Source organism: Ambystoma mexicanum, chromosome 11 (genome assembly GCF_040938575.1).
Source record: "Ambystoma mexicanum isolate Mex_15411 chromosome 11, UKY_AmexF1_1, whole genome shotgun sequence".
NCBI classification, from domain to species: Eukaryota; Metazoa; Chordata; class Amphibia; order Caudata; family Ambystomatidae; genus Ambystoma; species Ambystoma mexicanum.
This window is the reverse complement of record NC_090934.1, coordinates 20,875,314-20,899,443: the sequence shown is the minus strand read 5'-3', so window position 1 is coordinate 20,899,443 and position 24,130 is coordinate 20,875,314. Positions and strand designations below refer to the sequence as shown.

Genomic DNA, 24,130 nt, shown 5'->3' with positions numbered 1-24,130 from the left:
CTTCTGTTTTTTCTCTTCCTCTCCCCTGCTGATGCACCCAACTGCTGCGTGCACTGTTCACCATCTGAACTCGGGCCAAGGCACCTGCATGTCTAGTTGCCCTCGCTCTGCCTCTGGGCTCCCTAGCGCTTAAGGGTCTGTGTATCTGCAACCCTACAGTCCCTTCTCTCTGCACTTATGAGCCACCCGCTGGCTGCACTTGTGAGTTAACTGCACTTGCCCCTTCCCCTCCCCCCTGGCACTTCTCTCCTTCCCTCTTCCCTGCACTTGAGCGATCTGAATGTCACAAGGCCTAGTAAGATTGTTATTTTGTCCTCCCTTGTTTCCCCCTCCTTGTCTTCTCGCACCTAGAAACACTTGTTTACATGTGCATTATAAATGCCACATCATAACATGTTTGCCACCACTGCTATGGTTCCGAAGGCAAGGGCCCCTTTGAAGCCTCCGCCAGCCTCAAAAGAACACATACAAGTGAATCAAATTTCTGAGGACGTCCAGGAACAGATGTCCTGGTGGATGAACCAACTTAACTTATTGAAAGGGACCCTTCGGATTCAGAAGTTTCCCTGTTGCTTTGATAGGATGGGGCGCAACCCCAGCCAATCATATGCCCCAAACTCTGTGGAACCAAGAGAAGGTGGCAACCTCCTCCAGCTGGAGAGAATTGGAAGCAATTGTCCCAGCCCTCAAAACTTTTAGTGGCGAACCACTGGGTATTGGTGCAGATGGGCAATCAGGTCGCCAAGGCATATATCAAATGTAAGGGCGGGGGCTCCTGGATGCCATGGCTGCTGAACTGTTTGCCAGCCCTAACATCATCTACAGAGCCTGGATGCAGTTTACATACCTGGGGTGGAGAATCAAGCCGCAGACCACCTGATCAGGGTGTCCGCCTCCTCAGTGAACGTATGGGAATCACCTTGGATAGATTGCCTTTCTCCAAACAAAACGTCCCCTTTGCCTTGGCGTGCGGCTCTGCGACCAGGTCTAACAGTCTAGATCGTGGATACCGTGTTGACACGATAACTGATAGGTCTTCTGTTTACCTTCCCGTCATTGCGTATCATGAACTAGGCCCTCAGGCAGATCAAGCTGGAAGTCTCCAGAGTGTTACTCCTGGCCCTTTTCTGGAGAAGGAGGCCTTGCTTCCCTCTGCATCTGTCATTGGCATCGTCCATGCCTTTGCATCTTCTACTGCAACCCTCACCATTGAGGTCAACAACGCTTCTCAATAAATAGAAAATGCCATATCATATCATATCAAGACCACCATCCCCTGATGAGGTTGAACTAAAAGAACTATTGCAGGAAGGAATTGTATTGGTAGTAGCCAGTGTAAATGAATGCTATCCCCCCTCCCAACAGATGGAGGTGTTGGGACCCTCATGAACACCAGCCATCTGCAAACATCTGGTCCCTCTTCTACTTGAAGTGCCTGCAAATGCCACAGAAAGTCCTTCTCCGTCTGATGCCCTACACAATCTTTGTCCTCATGTTCTGGCGACAAATTCCAAATCATGGAGCTCATTTTAGATGGGTTTGAGCTTGGGCTGCCAGTCGCCACCCTGAAACACCAGCAGGCAGCTATTGGGGCATTCCTGGACTCAATTTCCACCCTTCTTGAGTTACAGCCCCTTATTCTCAGGTTGTCCAAAATCACAGAAATTCCTCAATCTGTTAAGAAGCTGGTCCCGTCTTCCCAGGACCTTCTGTTAGATGCTCCTCTGCACATCAGAACACTGCTAGTACCCCCACAACACCTTCCCCGGTTTCCCACACTACTCCCCCCAGGTTTCGAGACTCACGTGATTTGGTTGCCCCACAGGACCGAAAGCTCCGTACCGGGTACAATGTACGTGCCCGGTGGCAGCCCTTCCTGCATTGGCAGTTGCCATGGAGAGCACACAGCAGAAGGGGCGGCAGAACGCTTCCGCATCGAACAGTCGTCCGCTCACGTGACTCAGATCAGCGTTTCCCACGTGACGATGGAGGGCGTCACGTGACCCGGAAGCGCCCAGTACATAACGCTTGATACACGGAGCACTCACCGCTTCTCAGCTGTCTTTCGACTCTTTTGCTCTTCTGGTTTACCTTGACTTTGGATCACTCACCTGGACTCCCTCGGATTATCCTTTGTACCTTTGCTTGGAACTGTTGACTCATCGCTGAACCTCGGCCCGTCCCTCACTTGCCTTCCGATCATCCCTTTGAACTTTGATTGTCTTACTACGCCATTGCCCTTTGAGGGCTCACGCTACGCCTCCAAGCCCTTGGTTAAGGTGGGCTGTCCTGTACCCACGTGTGACTCCGGTCCCCGTTGTTGTTGGGACTACCTCTCATCTGAGTCTCGAACCTCCTTCACTAGGTCTCCTGGGTTTTCCAACCACCGGATAGGTAAGATCATTCAGACCCTGTGATTCTTGTATTCTATTGTATTTGCCTGGTACTTAACCCCGTTCTTTCTGCAGCAGCATCGGTGTTCCTGAGGTTCCATGGATCCGGGAAGCAACATCTCCCACCTGTGGCTCCAAAGGTCGCACAGCGGGGTTCTTTTAGGTTCCCCTGTGCGTCACTTGGGGATGGAGGTATCAACGGTCTACACGACACTCAAGTCAGAACACCTTCTGCTAGTCCTCAAATGACGACAACCTCCATTCGAACCGATGAAGGAGGCAGACAGTTGTTTGCAACCTGTCAAGCATGTTGAAGTAAATCACATATTGCATGAACCACAATCCGGCTTCCGAGTTGCACACAGCACGGAGACGGCAATGTTAGATCTATAGACTCACATGCTTAGCCTGTTAGATCAGGACAAGGCAGGGGTATTAGTACTCCGGGATTTGAGTGCGACTTTCGACCTAGTCAGCCACCAGCTACACCAAATGGCATTGGAGAAAGTGGCACATTGCTCTAAAGCGACCTCTGCCTGGCTGGCATCCTTCCTTGCGGACAGAAAGAAAGGCCAAAATCCACTGGGGGGAGAAATTCTCCAAAACTGCACCTATCAGGTACGGTGTTCCGCAGTGGGCTAGTTTATCACCCTCCTTTTTAACCTCTATAAGAGATGTCTCTGTGAGGTGCTCGAAGGTAAAGAATATTTTACCAACTACGCTGATGATACCCAGCTGGTGGTGGAACTATGTGGTAATTACACTGAGGATAGTGTCAAAATCATGACGTTATATAACGTCATAGAGAAATGGATGGAGAACAATTTGATGTGCCTCAAGGGTAGAAAAAAAGAGATGATGGTTTTTGGTACCCACCAGGCTCGGGCCAAACTGGGCCCAGAATACGAGGGCTTTTACATCAAAGACACTTGCATACAGGTATCTGGGAAGGTGAAAACCCCTGGGCTTGTTCCGGAAGCCTCAATGGGAGCAGAGGCTCAGGTTCAACACCCCCACAATAGCAATCTATACCACCTATGCCTCCTCAGAGCTATACAACTGTTCCTGAAGGAAGAGAATTGCGCCACGATAGCGGGGGCCACCATTTTGTCCCGCCTAGATTATGGGAACGTGCTATTGCTTGGTGCTAGCAAGAGTTGTGTAACTAAATGTCAGGTTATGGAAAACAAGTGGTCAGAATAATAAAAAGGAAGAAGAAAAGTGAACACATCACCACAGATAGAAGAGCTCTACACTGGTTGAAAGTTGAGGACAGGATTCAATTCAAATCCCTAATATTGGTTCACAGATGTCTGCATGGTAATGCACAAACGTACCTCTAGGAGAAATGTGTCCAATATGTAACCAATAGTGACCTGAGATCGGAGGCACTAGACATGATTACAGTACCAGCCCACAATCTAGCAAATGGTCTGTGTTAGGGAGAATTCTCAATATGTGCCAATTTCCCTTACCTTTTGAGACCCCCAGCAACTTTGCTGGATTTCTGGGATTTGATTTTCTTTTTTTTTTTTGCCTGGAAAGAGTGTGAGCCTTTTTTCCCACTCTTTCATGTATTTTGATGTGTGTTTTACTTTTGTGTTCTTTGGTTATGGAGTTTTAAAACAACTCCAAGGCAACATCTTTTCTGTGTGTCACACAGCACCTTCCAGACTCTGGCCATCTTTTTTCGCCATTTCTTTTAGGAAAGGTCCTTCTTGTGCTTGTCTCTGCGCGCCAAACCAGGTTTGGTCCCTTTGTTCGTTGGCCTTTGGCGGGCTTCAGTGCTGAACCCCTCCTCTGGGGCCAGGGTATCTGGGTGGACAGGATGTGAGAGAGGTGCCCGAAACTCCCTGTGCTTAGTCTCCTAGGAGACCTGAATGCACTCTGGCGTGATTGGCCAGCTAGCTGTCTGGCAAGGACAGCCACCCTGCTTTGTGAGTGACAGCCAGGCTGGAATGAATGGGGGAAAACTGTTTAAAAGCAGGTCTCTGGGACTTGGAAAGTTGAAAACCGGATAGCCAGAGGGAAGGAAGCCAGCTCGTGGACTTTAAGGCACTCATACCTTAAACCGACATCTTGCTACAGCTTTTGGCCTCTTCCCTGGGCAGTGCAGGAACCTCCCGATGTCCTCCTTCTTGTCCCCACGACTGAAGCTCAGGAACAGCGAGGTCTGCAGGATCTGCCAGGAACAAATGCCTCAGCTACAGCTCTTCTTCATTGACAAGGTACTGTGCAAACACAGTCTGGAAATCTTTTCGGCCATCGAGAAAGTGCGTGAAACTTTCCTCAACTACGAAGGCTTGTCCTTCCCTAAACATTCGTCAAACTTTTTTCGCCTAGCCGAATCCTTTAAAAATCTGTGGCAAAGACTTAACCGTTATATACCAGAACTGTGCTATCCTATACAAAAGACTCTGAACCATTGACTTTGGCCCAGGCAAATTGAGAAGAATTGCTGGTTGTATTTAACTGAAACCATTTGCCCTGCCTATGAATGTATTTGGGCTGTCTATTCTTATAACCTTGTCTTTTCCCTCCCTTATTAAGTATCGGAAGTGCCATTTTGCTCCCACTTCATTTTGGAGCTAAACTTGTTCATTTACTTACCGGTTGGAGTTTTGTGGTGTATTAGTGTGTGATATTGAGCTGCTGGTGCTAGTGTAATGTTTTGTAACTGACTGAGTAAATAAATGTATATTCTTTTACCAAGAAACCTTGAGTAAGTGTATATTTGAATCTTTGTATTGGTTGGTCCTTTGTGTAACTTGTTCTACTGCTCACTTAAACTCTTGAGATAAGTCTGGCTGCTCAGCCACTGCTACCACTTTACTGTGTAGGACAGGCTTGTACCAAAGGTGGAACTGGGTTTACACTTGTAGTCCTAATTGCCTGTAGTGTTCCCAAAGGGCACTGCAGGTGATTCTGCCTAACTGTCTGGGAAGGGCTTTTCCCAGGCTGGCGGCAAAAAAATGGAATAGCCTTCCGCTAAGCATCAGACTAGAACCCAGCGATAGGGCTTTCAGCAAAAGCCTAAAAACATATCTTTTCAAGTGAGGAGTAGGGGGGTCATTACGACCTGGGCGCAAAGGGATACCGGGCACCGGTAATGACACTGGTGCCGGTAATCGCTTTGCGCCCTATTCCGAGGTCCCTTAGCGGGTCCCCCCCTTAACGCCTGGTTTTACCAAGCGTTAAGGACGGGACCCGCAAAGGGATACCAGGGTCAATAACGGTACCGCAATTTGCGGTACCGCTATTGACGACTTCCCTTTCCCATTGAGCCCTATGGGGGCTCAAATGGGAATGTGGAATGGCTTTTCAAATGGGGACTTACCGGTTCCGCCAAGGTCAGACTGAACCGGTAAATCCCCATACCACCAAGTTGGTGGCGGTACCGGTATTGGTGCTAGTCATGGCGCAAAAAGCGGAATGAGGGCCTTGGTCTACCCATATTGGGAGGATTAGTCAGGATAGGTCCTTTGTCTCGTACCTTTTTCTGTTGTAACTCCGTATTTATATATATGCGCCCGATGCCCCCAGGCTTTCTGCGCTTTATAAACATATGCATAAATAAATATAATAAGCAGTGTTCCTCGTTGCTATCACGGCTGGTAGATGCGTCAGGAAACGAGAAGCCTTGTTAATCACAGACCCTTATGTAAATTTCACCTTAAAAGATGGTTGGGCTAAGGAAAGGGACCTGCCCAGATTTCTATTTCAACCAAGAGGCAATACTGCTGTTGTCACACCCTGATCCAGAGATACCAGATCCCCTTCCTACACTCACACTGGCGATACCCAGGGCTCATCAAAGCACATAAACAAGTGTCACAAACACGGAAACTTGGTTTGTCTCTATTGGAGGTAATGGGGCGGGGCAGGGACGTCATTTCACCAAAATGCCAGGGGTAGCGGAAGTGACATCACATGACCCTTGACCCCCCGATGACATCAGAGGAAGTGGGGTCTATATGTAAAACATAAATAATGCAGTATTTACAGGGTAGCCGAAATCTGTAACGCAGGCTACAGCTAGTGTATGAAACATCTATAGATCAATGGACACAGAAGTAAGTGTTATCTGTGGCGCTGCTACGTGAAACAAGCCAAAAAAGCACTGACCTGGGGTGGCTGGTGAGTTGTTTTTTTAAGGATGTAAATATTTGACACAAGTATGTGATTGCGACTGAACATAGTGAGGGAGTCCTAACTAACAAAAAGTGTGTTGGAGGGTGTCCGGGGGGGGGGGGGGTTCTCCCTCCCCAGAGTAAATGTTTTGAATAATAGGTTAAAATGGTGCATTACAAAGAACACTTACTGGTAAAATTTGGATAAAAGGCCAACAATGGGGGTGCAAGGCCAACAATCTTTTTTTATGGTGTAGGCTAAATCGTGAAAAAATGTACAATAGATGCAAGTCACCAAAAGTGCACAGGGCATTTCCCAATGCATTATCATGCCGGTCCCAGCAAAATATGCCAGTATAGAAAACATGTGTATGCTGGCTGTGCCCATACATTTCCATGCTGGCTCCACCAACATATGCTAGTTATCCCATATAAGACCATACCTATGTACCCTTTAAGAGGTTTTTCTACAGTGCCATTACTGAGGGCACAAAACTGGCTCTGCCAATATATGCCAGTACTCCTATGTAAGAGCATACTTCTGTTGGTTTGGCCATTAAAAGTGACATGTGACAATAGGAAAACATGTCCAAACTGGTTCCAATGGAAGCCAGTCTAGACCCATAAGAACACTTATCTTGCTTGATTTATCATAGATGCTCACTCAGTCATGCTACAGTGAAGAATGTACAGACCGCTACACCAAAACATCAGTCTAGCGAGGTAACACTACTTATCATGCTTACTTTTTTAAAGATGCTGAGTAATAAATGTAATGCTACAGTAAGCAATGGCTAGACTGACTGCACCAAAAGGCCAGTTTAGCCAGGGAAGTTCTAGCCAGAACATTCAAAAACACACATCAGATCACTTCTCATTCACCCACAAGTCACTCACACTTTATCTTACATCCACTCATTGCATTCTCTATACAGGGACACACCCACCCACCCATAACATTCAAAAACGCACATCACATCACTTCTCATTCACCCACCATTCACATGCATACAGCTGACACGCACTTCACGCATGGAAAACACACATCATATTACAAAAAAAATCCTTTGTACATTTTTCTTGCAGCTTCGGTCTGTCCTTCCATGCCACCCTCAGCTCCTCCGTGAAGGTCACAAACAGTACCCAGGAAGCATCGACAGCTTCCTGGTTCCTGTATGTGAGCTGCAAGGAAGCCGAGGGAGAAGGGATTGCAGCTGAACGTGGCATGTGACATGTGCCACATGTCACGGTCAGCTCCAACCCCTACTGAGTGACTCCCTGGCCCAGCCTTCACCCTGATGGGTGAGGACTGGGCCGGGGACCCACCAGACCTGGTGTGGCGGGTGCCCACGGTGCCGCGGGTGGGCCCACTACTTCAGGAGCTCCTGGGTTTTTTTTGCCAAAAAAATAGATAAATGTTGTTTTCAAAAAAATTCATTCTTTTTTTTAAAGTTGGGGTCGCAATGGAGTCATAGGGGTTGCAACTGTGGCCCTTAGGGGCCACAAGTAAGGTTGTGCAGGCAGCAGAGGAGCTGGGATGCGTGAGGAAGCAGGGAGTGGGGTGCCTCAGGGCTTACAAGGGTGTGCAGGTAGCAGAGGAGTATGGGTGGGAGAGGGAGCAGGGGGTGGGATGCACCAGGGGGAGAGATAAAGGTGCGCAGATCTCAGAGGAGCGGGCATGGGTGAGGGAGCAGGGCGCTGGGTGCCCCAGGGGTTACAAGTAAGGGTGCACTGGTAGCAGAGGAGCTGGGATGGGTGGGAGAGCAGGGAGTGGGGTGCCCCAGGGGATGAAGTAAGGGTGTGCAGGTCCCAGAGGAGCTGGGAGGGTTGAGGGAGTAGGGAATGGGGTGCCCCAGGGGATACAAGTAAGTGGGCGCAGGTAGCAGAGGAGCTGGGATGAGTGAGGGAGCAGGGAGTGGGGTGCACCATGAGGGAGAGGTAAGAGTGCACAACAGGTAGCAGAGGCACTTAGATGGGTGAGGGAGCAGGGAGTGGGGTACCCCAAGGGGGAGAAGTAAGGGTTTGAGGTAGCAGAGGAGCTGGGATGGGTGAGGGAACAGGGAGTGGGGTGCCCCAGGGGGGAGAAGTAAGGGTGCACGGCAGGTAGCAGAGGAGCTGGGATGGGTGAGGTAGCAGGGAGTGGGGTGCCCCAAGGGGGAGAGAAGTAAAGGTGCGCAGCTAGCAGAGGAGCTGGGATGGGTGAGGGAGCAGGGAGTGGGGTCTCCGGGGGAGAAGTAAGGGTGCGCAGGACCCAGAGGAGCTGGGATGGGTGCAGGAGTAGGGAGTTGGCTGCCCCAGGGGGAGAAGTAAGGGAGTGCAGGTAGCAGAGGAGGTGTGATGGGTAAGGAAGCAGGGAGTGGGGTGCCCCAGGGCTTACAACTAAGGGAGTGTAGGTAGCAGATGAGCTGGGATGGCTGAGGGAACAGAGAGTGGGGTGCCCCAGGGGGAAAAAGTAAGGGTGCGCAGGTAGCAGAGGAGCTGGGATGGGTGAGGAAGTAGGGAGTGGGGTACCCTGGGGGAGAAGTAAGGGTGCACGGGTAGCAGAGGACCTGTGATGGATGAGGGAGCAGGGAGTGGGTTGCCAAGTAAGGCGTGCACCGGTAGCAGAGGAGCTGGGATGGGTGAGGGATCAGGGAGTGGGGTGCACCAGGGTGAGAAGTAAGGGTGTACAGCAGGTAGCAGAGGAGCTTGGATGGGTGAGGGAGCAGGTAGTGGAGTGCACCAGGGTGAGATGTAAGGGTGTACAGCAGGTAGCAGAGGCACTGAGATGGGTGAGGGAGCAAGGAGTGGGGTGCCCGAGCGGGGAGAAGTAAGGGTGCGCAGGTAGCAGAGGAGCTGGGATGGGTGAGGGAGCAGGGAGTGGGGTGCACCAGGGTGAGAAGTAAGGGTGTACAGCAGGTAGCAGAGGAGCTTGGATGGGTGAGGGAGCAGCGAGTGGGGTGCACCAGGGTGAGATGTGAGGGTGTACAGCAGGTAGCAGAGGCACTGAGATGGGTGAGGGAGCAAGGAGTGGGGAGAAGTAAGGGTGCGCAGGTAGCAGAGGAGCTGTGATGGGTGAGGGAGCAGGGAGTGGGGTACCCAAGTCGGGAGAAGTAAGGGTGTGCAGGTCCCAGAGTAGCTGGAATGGGTGAGAGAGCATGGATTGGGGTCCTCCAGGGTGAGAAGTAAGGGTGCACAGGTAGCAGAGAAGCTGGGATGCGTGGGGGAGCAGGGAGTGGGGTGCCTCTGGGGGGAGAAGTAAGGGTGCACAGATCCCAGAGGAGCTGGATGGGTGAGGGAGCAGGGATTGGGGTGCTCCTGAGTGGTGAAGTAAAGGTGCGCAGGTAGCAAGGAAGAGGGAGTGGGAGAAGGAGCAGGGAGTGGGGTGCCTCCTTGGGGAGAAGTAATGGTGCGCAAGTATCAGAGGAGCTGTGATGGGTGAGGGAGTAGGGAGTGGGGTGTCCCAGGGGTTACAAGTAAGGGTGCACAGGTATCAGAGGAGCTGGGATGGGTGAGGGAGTAGGGAGTGGGGTGCCTCCAGGGGTTAAAAGTAAGGGTACACAGGTATAAGAGGAGCTGGGATGTGTGAGGTAGTAGGGAGTGGGGTGCCACAGGGGTAACAAGTAAGGGTGCACAGGTAGCAGAGGAGCTGGGATGGGTGAGGGAACAGGGAGTGGGGTGCCCCAGGGGCGAGAATTAAGGGTGCACGGCAGGTAGCAGAGGAGCTGGGATGGGTGAGGTAGCAGGGAGTGGGGTGCCCCAAGGGGGAGAGAAGTAAAGGTGCGCAGGTAGCAGAGGAGCTGGGGTGGGTGAGGGAGCAGGGGGTGGGATGCACCAGGGGGAGAGATAAAGTTGCACAGATCCCAGAGGAGCTGGGATGGGTGCAGGAGTAGGGAGTTGGCTGCCCCAGGGGGAGAAGTAAGTGAGTGCAGGTAGCAGAGGAGGTCTGATGGGTAAGGAAGCAGGGAGTGGGGTGCCCCAGGGCTTACAACTAAGGGAGTGTAGGTAGCAGATGAGCTGGGATGGCTGAGGGAACAGAGAGTGGGGTGCCCCAGGGGGAAAAAGTAAGGATGCGCAGGTAGCAGAGGAGCTGGGATGGGTGAGGGAGTAGGGAGTGGGGTACCCTGGGGGAGAAGTAAGGGTGCACGGGTAGCAGAGGACCTGTGATGGATGAGGGAGCAGGGAGTGGGTTGCCAAGTAAGGCGTGCACAGGTAGCAGAGGACCTGTGATGGGTGAGGGAGCAGGGAGTGGGTTGCCAAGTAGGGCGTGCACCGGTAGCAGAGGAGCTGGGATGGGTGAGGGATCAGGGAGTGGGGTGCACCAGGGTGGGAAGTAAGGGTGTACAGCAGGTAGCAGAGGAGCTTGGATGGGTGAGGGAGCAGGTAGTGGAGTGCACCAGGGTGAGATGTAAGGGTGTACAGCAGGTAGCAGAGGCACTGAGATGGGTGAGGGAGCAAGGAGTGGGGTGCCCGAGCGGGGAGAAGTAAGGGTGCGCAGGTAGCAGAGGAGCTGGGATGGGTGAGGGAGCAGGGAGTGGGGTGCACCAGGGTGAGATGTAAGGGTGTACAGCAGGTAGCAGAGGCACTGAGATGGGTGACGGAGCAAGGAGTGGGGAGAAGTAAGGGTGCGCAGGTAGCAGAGAAGCTGTGATGGGTGAGGGAGCAGGGAGTGGGGTACCCAAGTCGGGAGAAGTAAGGGTGTGCAGGTCCCAGAGTAGCTGGAATGGGTGAGAGAGCATGGATTGGGGTCCTCCAGGGTGAGAAGTAAGGGTGCACAGGTAGCAGAGGAGCTGGGATGCATGGAGGAGCAGGGAGTGGGGTGACTCTGGGGGGAGAAGTAAGGGTGCACAGATCCCAGAGGAGCTGGATGGGTGAGGGAGAAGGGATTGGGGTGCTCCTGAGTGGTGAAGTAAAGGTGCGCAGGTAGCAAGGAAGAGGGAGTGGGAGAAGGAGCAGAGAGTGGGGTGCCTCCTTGGGGAGAAGTAACGGTGCGCAAGTATCAGAGGAGCTGTGATGGGTGAGGGAGTAGGGAGTGGGGTGTCCCAGGGGTTACAAGTAAGGGTGCACACGTACCAGAGGAGCTGGGATGGGTGAGGGAGTAGGGAGTGGGGTGTCCCAGGGGTTACAAGTAAGGGTGCACACGTATCAGAGGAGCTGGGATGGGTGAGGGAGTAGGGAGTGGGGTGCCTCCAGGGGTTAAAAGTAAGGGTGCACAGGTATCAGAGGAGCTGGGATGTGTGAGGTAGTAGGGAGTGGGGTGCCACAGGGGTAACAATTAATGGTGTACAGAAGGTAGCAGAGGAGCTGGGATGGGTGAGGGAGCAGGAAGTGGGGTACCCTAGGGAGGAGAAGTAAGGGTGCACTGGTAGCAGAGGAGGTGTGATGGTTGAGGGAGAAGGCATTGGGGACCCAAGGGTGGGAGATGTAAGGGTGCACAGGTAGACAAGGAGCTGGGATGGGTCAGGGAGCAGGGAGTGAGGTTCCCCTGGGGGGGAGAAGTAGGAGATATTGGGTTGATTTGAAAGATCAGCCGTTGGCAAGATGTCCTTTGAAAGGAAGGTCACCAAGTCCTTCTCCATGCCAGGTCCTGCTGAAGCCTCTCCTGTTTATGAGAAATGCACCAGTCAGCAGTAGTTTCTGAGCAGAGGTGTTCTTTCATCCTTTGAAACAAAAAATTGAAATGCGAAATAAAGTTTACTCAAATGCACCAACTTTGAAGAATAAATCTGTTTTGGTGAGTCTTTGTTTTTCAAAAATGCTTTTAATTCTTTTTTTAAGTCCAAGTGTTACCATCACACATTTAATTAAAATATAGATTTTTAGTCCAAGTGTTATCTTCCCACCTCAGTAGTTATGGTCACACCTTTGTTATTTAAAAAGCAAGTTCCCAAACAATAATTTCAGTTTTCCCCACTCAAGTGTCAGTTATTCCCACTCGACACGTGTTTCCCCATTGTAAATATCCAATGGTTCATCAGGAGAGAGAATTTTTCCTACTCAAAATGAAATGATTTGGAACAAAGAAAAGAAGGAAAAGAAAGATACAAGACTATGTCACATATATTTTTTTAGTTACAAAAATACAAACTTTTTTTCAACATGTATTAGCTAAATATTTTTCTTTTGTTGACTCACCCTTTTAGTTTCTTGAGTAACAGATTTGAAGTGCCTTGAATTTATCCACTTATGTCTATCCTGATTTTTTAGATAGTGCTAGTCTTCAAGCTTTTAGCTGGTAATTTTCAAACTTTTAGCAAGTAACTTTTTGTAAATGTATCTGTTGAAAAGAGAAGGCTTGTTGAAAAACATACTAAGATATTCATTTTTGAGTTTAATTTAGCTTGGAGTCATACTTAGTTATTTATTAAAACAAACAGTGCTATTGAGGAGAACCTTTGTTTCTTACCTTATTTTATTTTGAATTCCAAAGTGGGTCAGCAAATCGTCCTTGTATCCCTGATAAACTGAGAAGAACTGCTGGCTGCTTTTGCGGCATCTCTGTTCTTAATTCCTTTATTTATAGCTTGCGCGAGGCGCAGTGACATCATCATGCCGCGTGCCATGTTTTTACATGCAACGTGATGACATCACTGTGCTGCCTACGTTTTGGCAGCCATTTTGTTGCTATATGAATGTGGAGTGGACATTCTTCCCGCAGATGACCACATTTTTATTTACGATTGGTGAAATGGCCAAATATAAATGGCAAGTGTTAAAACATCTGTTTGTTTATGGAGGACATTTATATAATTGTCTTTTATTATTACATTTCTTTAAAGATAAATAATTCAAAATTATTTTTTAAAGAAAAAATATATATTTTTGTGTACGGGATATATATTTTTTCTAAATTGTTAAGGACAAATATACGTCTTTAAAGATTATTACATATTTTTGGTCAAGTAAATGGGATTAATGGACTCTATTATTCTTGGAGGATATATTCTTAACAATAGGTACAATGGGTACAATAGGTACATCTCAATGATATTCAAATATATATTCATATTATTAGATAAAAGAAACAGTTTACAACCAGTTGTACATTTCTGTGTTACAATTCAAACCTGTTATACATGTGTCCATAATACATATCCATTTGCTTTCCTGTTTTCTTAAAAGTACTTCCTTGTCTCCTCCTCTAGGCGGTAAAAAGATCTTATCCAAGCAAAAACATTTTTAAATTCAATATGTCCAATGTTGGGTGATTTTCCATTATGCGAACTGATATGGGGGATCTTCGGTCCTTGTTTCTGATAGCTCTAAGATGTTCAAAGATTCTCACCTTCAGTTTCCTCATTGTACTCCCAATGTATAATTTTCCACTAGTACATTCTATCCCGTAAATTACATATGTTGAATTGCAATTTATTAGTTGGTTGATTTATTTAGTTTTCCCATTGGGTAATGTGACTTCTTTTTTTTTCTTTCATGCTTTACAAAGTTCATAAAGCATGGAATGTGACAAGGAAGGAGGGGGCGGGCGGTAATGCCAGATTAAAGATGGAAATCATCATTCCTCTTAGACTTCTATTATGCTGGAAACAGACCTGTGGGCAGGGGCGCGAAGGCGCGAGGGTCTTGGACCTCATTAAGGGGATAGGATGATTCCAATTTCATGGGTAGATTGTCTAGGAAGACAGATTGCCTTCCCCCTAGCCAGCCCCCCCCCTCAATCAAAAAATGGACCAAAATGTATGTCATTTGTTAGATCTTAGTTAGATCAGGTATGATCAACCATTTTCAATATTAGATCCACTACAGAACTGGAATTATAAGCAATTATTTAGTGAGGAGGGCAAATCCGTAGTGAGCTAGATAGTCACCTATCAACCAGAAAATGCACAAAAATCAATGTCATTGGTTCGATTTTCATTAGATCCGGTATGATCAGGCATTTCTTTCTTAAATCACACACAGGTGCTGAAATATTTGACTGCAAAGGAGGGTATGCTGCCCCCCTCAAATATGTTTTACATCGGTAAAAAAAAGCATGTCCCCCCAAACCGCTCGTAGTCCCACAATCCCACCTACTTACCTTTTCTCCATCCGCCGCCACCTCTCCTGTCCCCTGCAGCATCAGTTACATCCTCCTAACACGGGTTGTAGCTGACGCCACAGGGTCCCTTTTTCTTTTTTCTTTGTTTTTTTTGTGTCCCCCATTCCCAATGTCGGGGGACACCCAGGCAAACCCTGAAGCAGAAAATACAGAACATGGGGAGCGAGGGACACCCCCGCATCCCCTGCTCCTCATGTTCAGTATTTTCGGTTTTCGAACAAATGGTACTGTCAAAAATTGGTCTAATGTATTATTCGAACGAAAATATTCAATCAATTTGGTTATTTCCCTGAGGATTGGTTGATGGCAAGAGGATCTGGTGCGATAATGGTAGTTGGCTGCTCGATAGCAGTACATGCTCCTTCACTGAGATGCCAAGTGTCCCCTCTCTTGAACATGTTGTCCTCCTGGGACTGCTGAACACATCGTCCCAGCAAATACAGGAAGTCGAAGCAATACTGCCCCGTGGCCGCTAGTGATGGACAATGTCACACCGATCTGCAGGCTGAATCATTGAAATTCATAAAACTGGTCCGCTGGGAAGGGCCACTAAGATTGATAGGGCTCATCACTCGGGGATAACTACTGGTCCCTACTTGTCTATTGCGGGTTATGAGCGGCGGCAATGAGGTCACCCCTGTCTGCAACCTTCCATTGCTCTATTTTGCTTTCAGAGTTGTATTGAAGTCATGTTCTTAGATTCCAATGTTATACTGTTTGCCTGGTTTTGAGGAGGGGAGGGTGTTTGGGTAATGGGAGGGAAACACTTGCCAAGATATGCCTATTATACATGATACACGAGCTTGCACATGCACTTGGGTGGGGATTACACATGTTGGAATGGTGTGTCTCCTACTGGGGCCTGGGATATAGCCGAATATGTAGGGGTTTTGGATGATCACACTCACATGTATTACCCTCAATGTACAGGGTCTAGGACACCCCATCAAGTGGCGACGACTACTAAACCTGCTGCGCGATCTGCATGGAGACATCATATTCCTGCAAGAAACCCACTTATATACTCATGAATCAGTAAAACTGTGCAGAGGATGGGTGGGAGCGACGGTCCATTCTCCCTCATACAGGAAGAGGGGTGTATCGATTCTGGTGCACCACAGGGTCCCTCTTAAAATACTCACTATAGAAACTGATAAGGAAGGCGATTTGTTCTTTTACAGTCTACTCCATAGTCAGTTTATCACCGTCATAAATATTTACGGCCCCACGACGGACACACCAGCGTCAATGTGTTGTCTACGTGCGCACCACTAATGGGCCACCTGCCAGTGATGGGCGCGTGACTTGAACAAAGCGATACAACCCGAGATCGACCGACATAACCCCTCGCACTCAGGTAATGGACCTGCCCTGAAAAAAGAGCGGACGCTCCAGACTCTGATGTCGGACCTGCAACTGGTGGACGGGTGGAGACACCTACATGCACACTCTAAGGACTACACATTCTACTCCAACCACCACCAGAGCTACTTTAGGCTGGATTATTGGCTACTCCCCAGCACTATGCTACACATGGTAGAATCTTGCTCAATCCATACCATGACACTTTCTGATCATGTCCCGGTCCTTATGTGTTTTACCATCCCGGTCCCCCCAGATAAGACCCCCACCTGGAGGCTGAATCTAATGGCACTGTATTACCCATATCTGGTACAGTCGCTGGTGCAAGACTTGGGCAGGTATTGGCAGGATAACCTAGTAGAAGGATTCAATAGTTTCAGTTGTTGGGACCTCTTAAGACTTTCATTAGAGGGCAATTCATCTTGTGTTGGACATATAAAAAGAAATCTTGGGCTGCAAGGGAATCTCAACTGATAGCGGAGCTCATGGTGGCCGAACGAACGCACGCACGCACAAAGCCAATAGGGACACCCAGACATACGGCAAGATAGTAAAACTCTGATTGGAAATCATGCACATCACTGCGGCTAGGGCCCAGAAGTCCTTCTCCAAATGGGTGGTGGATCTGTACGCGGCAGGGGACAGGCCCCTTTGCATGCTCGCTCTAGCCCTTAAAGGGAAACAGCAGAGTCAGCTTATTACATCCATCAGGGGTGCCGACGGCGGGCTGCTCACTGGGGACATAGCCATTAATGAACGTTTCGCTGAGTACTATAGAGATCTCTATGCTGCCCCACCGCACAGAGACACAGGACGAATCACAGCGTTCCTTTGCGACATTCATTTCCCAACACTAGCCCCTGCTGACCTTGACCTCTTAAATGCTCTGTTGGAGGAGAAGGAGGTCATAAGGGCCATACAGGGACTGATATCGGGTAAAGCCGCCGGACCGACCGGGGGAGTTTTTTATAGTGTGCTACAGGTGGTTCAGGCAGAGGGTTGATGCAGTGCTTGTTAGATTTGAAGAGGGCTCTGCTTTCATTGTTGGCATTAGCTATGGTGTTTTGGTAGTAGTTGGCCTTGTTATTCATTCGCCTGCGTGTAACACAAAGTTCCTTGAGCAGGGCGAGGTCGGATGCGCTACAGGCTTTTATCAATTCTTTTTTTGTTTTCTGATGATTTGTTTGTTGTGGTCGAGTTCTTGAGTTCACCAGGGTGCTGAATGTTTAGGCTTGAGGGGGAACCATCTCATTCGGGCTTGGTGGTTGATGTTGTTTTTGAGGGTGATATTGAGTTCTTGCAGAAGTGAGTTGCAGTCCTGGTTCGTCAGAGGTACACCATCCCATGAGAGGTGGCGTTTGGTGAGGTCTTCTGTGGAAGGATCTTAATTACTTTTTCCAAAAAATGTTGTTGAGCGCGGGGGCAGCCTCACTCCTTTGCAGCCAACTATTTCAGCACCTGTGTGTGATCTAACAAAATAAATGCCTGATTATACCGGATCTAATGTACAGCTAGCCAGTGACATCAATTTCTGTTCATTTTTTGATAGGCGGGGTGACTAGCTTTCTATGGGTTAGCCCCCCTCGCTCTAAATAATTGCTTATAACTCCTGTTCTATAGCGGATCTAACATTGAAAATGGTTGATCATACTGGACCTAACAAAGATCTAACAAATTACATAGATTTTGGTCAATTCTTTGATTGAGCGGGGGCTGGCTACGGGTTAGCCCCCCAGTCTAACTAATTTCATATAACTCCTGTTCTGTAGTGGATCTAACTTTAAAAATGGTTGATCTTACCAGATCTATTGAATATGTAGTGAAATGAATTACTTTTTTCTCAAAACATTTTTTGAGGCGGTCCAGCCAAATATTTCAGCATCTGTGTGTGATCTAACAAATAAAATGCCTGTTCATACCGGATCTAACGTATATCTAAGCAATGACATAGATTTTTGCGCATTTTCTAGTTAGGGGGAGATAACTAGCCCACTACGGGTTAGCCCCCCTCCAAATAATTTCTTATAACTCCTGTTCTGTAGTGAATCTAACGACTAAAATGGTTGATCATACCACATCTAACAGAGATCTAACAAAACAGGTCAGTTTTTGTAAAAGTTCATGAAAAGCGGGGGCTAACCCGGGTGAGGTCACAACCTTTGCACCTACTCTTGGGTCATATAGGATTTATTGACTGGCAAAATACCTCTTGCTGGCTGGAATACAGGCAACAAATCGATACGAGGGACATCCTGTAAAACGACTGATCCAATGGACCTAGTATTCCGGTAAATAAAGCACCCAGGGTGACTGTGCAAGGACTGATCCAAGCAAGAAAACAATGGCTCATAAGGTTTAATGTACGACAATGACTGGAGAAGTAAGCAATGGGGGTGGGGGCTGTTTGTAGGCAACAAGGAAAAGTTTTGGGAATTAGAGAGGATTACCATCCTCGAGGAGCCAGACACTTCTGTCAGGGGGTTCTGCGGGAAGACCCTGCTTCTATGGTTTGTGTCCTGTGGTTTCTCCGAGGGCCGCCCTGGTTTGACCTTGATTATCTTGATGGCTTGTCTCAGTGGGAGCCTGCTCGCTACCTCTGGGTGGGCCCTGCCAGGGCACAACCTGAGGCAAGGTGTTATATCACTAGTTCATTTACACTGTGCCAGTCAACATCAGAATGGTCTCAGGGCGCCAAGGCTTGTAAAGAGAAGGCACATGGGCCCTCATTACAACTCAGGCGTTAAGGGTTTAACGGCGTTGTCGGCGTCGTTAACCCTTAACGCCTGATTACAAGTGTCCCTTTGCGGGTTGGTGTTTAACGCCTGCTTTTAGCAGGCGTTAAAAATCCAACCCGCAAAGGGACTTTGGAGCTAATTACGGCACCGTAATTTATGGTGCCGTAATTAGAGCCTTCCCCATTCCCATTATGCCCCTATGGGGAAGGGCAAATGGTGAATGGGGAATTACCGCCTCACTCACCTTGGAATGGGGCGGTAATTCTGCCATCCACCATGGCGGAATCGTAACCTTAGCGGCATGGACCATGGTGCTAATAGCACCATGATCCTCTGCCAAGGTTGTAATGAGGGCCATTGTGTCCAGAGCCGGGTTATAGAGACCGTAGTCTTGATCGGAATGACATCACTCTACACTACCCAGGATTCAGAATAGTAGGCAGGTCATTGACAGCAGGGGCCGGTGGCACAGTTATCAAAGACCCCCATTCGGAGAAGGCTCTCACACCCATAGCAGACCCAGTCCAGTCAGTGCAAACACACCTCCCTTATGGAGCCTGTTTCTTGTTTTCAATGTTTGCCACATGGCTCCCCAATGTAGTCACACAGGGGTTTCCACTGCACAGGCGTCTGTCATGTCCTCTGAGCAACCCCTCCCCCCCATCCATGCCACTGAGGTTCGGGGGATTCCTGTAGGCCCACCTGGTCCTTGATCCCAAACCGCTGTGTTTGCTTCCCACTTTCCCATGCGGCATCAGCGCTTGACCTTATGGCTGTTGTGCGGGTGTCCCACGGCCGAAACTGGCCTGTTCTGGGTTCTGGGAACTCTAGGGTTCTCATGGGCAGGGGCTGCTCTAGTGGGCAAGAGCGGAGTTGAAGCCACAGGATGGGCATCAGGGAATTAGTTCTTAAAGAAGCAGTGGGAATCAGGTCCTGGGAGGTACAGAACTTGGCGGACTGCAAGAGCCATAATCAAGGCTTGGTGCATGAACCAATCAGAGAAGACTCTACAGGTCATCACCCTCCTTACAGAATCATGGCGGCTGATCAACATATTTGCCATAGGCCCGTCCTGACAATGTCTACTGGGCAAATACTTAGAAGTGGCCTCAAGGATGCCTGTGGAACTATCTACAATACCGACATAAATAAGGAGCCGCCATATTCTGGAAGCACTAATCGGCCTCAGCTGGTGTATGTGAGTACTGTAGAGTTCTGTGTGCAACCTGTAAATGGCAGGTTGGAGGCCAGCTCAGTTCATGGGGTTCCTTTCTTCTGAGGTTAATTAAATGAGGGCCATCGCTCTTTGAAACATTACCACCGACTAACGGTATCAAGAGATCATTTTTTTTCGAGTGGCCTTTATAAGGGTCCAATATTGGTATTATTCATGGCTTTGGTCCAAGGCTCTCACACAGCTCTCTTCCATTGCACCCCATGTTCTACAGGGGGAGATGGAGCTGGTCCTTGGCCTGGGGGTCTCGCCAAACATGATCATCTATGCCAACCCCTGCAAGCAGCGCTCACACCTACAGTACGCAGCCATGAAGGGGGTGAGGATGATGACCTTTGACAATGAGGAGGAGCTGCCCAAGGTGGCCAAGTACCACCCAACAGCCAGGTATCCATAGCAACCAAGGGGGCATATGTTCAATCGAATACATGTGGGAGGTTAAGCAAACTGAGAGAAGCCTTGAAGATAAAAAAGTCTATCTCTAGTAGAAGTACGCAAGCCAATCATATCATAAGACCCAACGTGAAACCCAGCGCCTACCACAGCGCACATTCCAAGATCCGCCATCTTTGAAAGCAAGGTGGAAGGATGAACCCCCCACTTCGTGCAGCAAGTCCAGGGCCTACCACAGCGTACATTCCAAGATCCGCCATCTTTGAAAGCCAGGTGGAAGGATGAACCCCCACTTCATGCAGCAAGCCGGGAGGACCTCTCTGTGCATGGCAGACCTCTCTATGCATGCGAGACCTAACACTGCATGGGAGACCTCTCAACGCATGCAAGGCCTAGCACTGCATGCAAGGCCTAACTCTGCACGGGAGACCTGTCTGTGCATGGAAGTCCTCCCAATGCATGTATGGCTTCTCTCAGCATGGGAGACCTCTCTATGCATGAAAGACCTGACTCTGCATGCAAGACCTCTCTCTGCATGGGAGTCCTCTCTATGCAAGGAAGTCCTCCATATGCATGCATGGCCTATCTCAGCATAGGAGACCTCTCTGTGCATGGCAGACCTCTCTATGCATGTGAGACCTAACTCAGCACGGGAGACCTCTCAACGCATGCAAGGCCTAGCACTGCCTGTAAGGCCTAACTCTGCATGGGAGTCCTCTCTGTGCAAGCATGGCTTCTCTAAGCATGGGAGACCTCTCTGTGCATGGGAGACATCTCTGTGCAAGGAAGTCCTCTCTATGCATGCACGGCCTATCTCTGCATGGGAAACCTCTCTGTGCATGGAAGACCCCTCTATGCATTCAAGGCCCATGTTTGCATGCAAGACCTCCCTTTCTTTATCTATTTAGTGTTTATTTGGTTAATTAAACCTTAAAAAAACACAACATGTAAGCAAAAAATAAAACATCAAGACATTAAATCATGTGTACATAAATAAAAAAACAATGGTGCTAAATTAGCTTTTCCCATTGTTAGATAAAACAATAATACAAGTCATATTTCATAAACACAGAGCACAATAAATACATGTTAAAAGATATATTTCTAATTAAAGAAAAACTCTAAAAAAAAGTACATTTAATCATGATATCATTTCTTATAGTTTGCTTGCCAGATGTTGTACACCGTAACATGTGGCTTGGTAATCTCACCAGAACAGATGAAAGCCCACATTTGGTCAGAAGTACAATTTTCTGTTTTGTAACTTCATCTTAGATAACCTTTCTCATGCAAGTCTAGTAACTCAGTGCACAATGTCAATTCATGTCTACTAGTGGCAACTTCATTTCTGCAGATCCTACGTGCTCTTTCTGCATATGGAATGTGGCTCCAAGTGCCCATGACAGCAAAGGTAGGCCAAATGTTAATCCTAACTTTCATGATAAATCTCTGACGGTACCATTATGCGTATTTATGAGATAACAGCAAGGCTGGTCCACTTGAAAGCCTTGGTGAACGTATTCCCGATATCTATTTTTCAAAGCGAATTCGGTTCGATTATTGTCACGGTCCCAAATACCTTCCAATGTCTTTATTTTACTTTCGATCAGGGTAGACATGTCAATAACAAACCCAATAGAGTTAAAGAAATGAGTCACATCAGAGACCCATTCAAACAATTACTTACTTTACTGACATGCAGTCAATATGGAGTCGAAGTCTGAGAACATAGAGTCATTCTCTTCTTTTTTAGATAGAATTTGAATATAAAGACTACCCATCCTAACTTTTAGAATGGTCAATAAGGAGGTTAGTCCCATTTCACATTCAATGGTTTTGATGGGAATGTTTTTTGGCAAACCCTACAATCTCCTCCATAGCCTCCCTTCAAGTTTTCTAACCCATTCCTTCTCCTTACATGAGAAGATGACCAGGCCATATGTTAAGCACAGAGTAATGCTTGATTGTACAATTTGACAAGTCCTTCAATAGAGTAACCACTGTTGTTCTTTATATATTTAAGGATAGAGAGAAAACTACTTTCAGTTTTCCCATACACATGTCTTTGTATCTCCACAAATCATAAACTGTCTTATATGTACCTAAATAAACATACTGGTCAGTTATAATAATTGTTTCATTATCCATCTGCCACCTATATTTGTTTGCCACTCTTTTCTTCGAGGAGATAATCATAATGTTTGTTTTTTATAATTAATCTTTAAACCTTTAAGGGAGGAATAAGAGCTCAATTGGTTCAAAGCTCTCTGTAATCCTACCGGTGTCCGGTCGATTAGGAGGGTATCATCCGCACAGGCCAACCAGTTCATATTCAATGTTCCAATCTTTGGAGGGAACATATTTATGCTGTTAAACATAAAGATTGTACAAGGTTGGTGCTAATGGGCAGCCTTGTTTCAAACCGATGGCAGTGCCAATTGTGTTACTAAGATTACCCTCCTGATCTAACCAAACTTAAACAACCGTATCAGAATAAAATTCCCTCATAAAATGTAGGAGAGTCAAACCAATCTCCAAATTCCTGAGTTTAGACCACAACCGTTCCCTAATCACTGTGTCAAATGCACCTTTATAATCTATAAAAGAGATAAATGAAGCCCCTTCTTTTTTTTAGGCTTCTCGAATGAGGTTCATCAATATCCAGATATTGAACTGAGTGCCCATTCCAGGCCAAATTCCACTCTGTAATTTAGATAGTATTTTCAGTATTTATTTGTTTTGGTTAATAAAAGCTTTACAAAGATAAGTATATTAACAGACACAAGAATACTATACATCAATTGATTTCAGCAGAATACTTTCAGCAACACATATACAAATACAGCTGCAAATTCTACTATAAAACAATATCTATAGAACTACACATCAATCAATTTAAAACGAAATACATATCGACGTGCAAACTCAGAGACAGGTACAAAGTCGATAATGGATCAATGTGCATAGATCATTGTGCAAAATATAGTACATGTAATATGCAATTCCTTATTGCAACTCTTTGCAGTTCATATTTCCTTTACAAGTTTGTCCATTACAAGAGATAACAATAATAAAATATGGTGAAATATGAGTACCTAAAACTTAACCTTGTGTCTCTAAAATAGATTACATACCACTGATAAAAATCTCATTACTGCCAAATTTAGTGTGACTTATTTTCTATGTGACATAGCCCACCATAGTTGATCTGGGTAAACCCATTCAGAGTTCACACAGTACAAATCTTTGTAAACAATTCATTTGCTGCATCACATTTAGTCAACAAATGTGATAGTGTTTCCCTGGAGTCTGTCATATTACAGAAACGGCAAATCATCATTTCTTCACTTACATCCCCTATCACTGATAAGCTCTCTCTTGTCGGGAGTACATTTAGTCTAAAATATATAAGGTTTTGGTACATTTTCTTATTGTGGAATCGTTTTAAGTAGGGCTCAGGAGATAAAATGAGAACATAGCTTTGTCCCCGTTACTCAATATCACATATAAGGATTCGCTCGAACGCACGCATAATTTACGATAGAGACTCAGTCCCCTCCATTCCACCAAACTTTGGATTGATTGTAAACCAGTTTGTATCTGATTGCAGGAACACTCTTGGGTAAACAATACAAGACCGACCTCCAGATCAGGGCTTCGTATTTGTGCATCTCACTTACAGCCCAAGAGAGGAACAATTCAAGGCTATAGCACAGACGGGGTGATCTTAGAATAGTAAAACCTTATTGTAGGGATCATAGAACATTTTCCATATTTCATATCTATTTTTTTCAGTTGTGTGACTTGTTTAAGTGCGTTATCCCTCAAATAGTTTTGATAGAAAT

General features: G+C 47.3%; 1 protein-coding gene across 2 annotated transcripts in view; it reads left to right on the top strand.

Annotated features, from left to right (window-relative positions):
• The window catches only part of LOC138503006 (antizyme inhibitor 2-like), a 609,069-nt gene that overhangs the window by 180,828 nt on the left and 404,111 nt on the right, over positions 1-24,130 (top strand). For both annotated transcript variants that reach the window (XM_069622438.1, XM_069622437.1), the window contains exon 4: positions 20,107-20,279. In XM_069622438.1, coding sequence (XP_069478539.1) covers positions 20,107-20,279 — 173 coding nt within the window. The remainder of the gene's footprint in view (positions 1-20,106; positions 20,280-24,130) is intronic.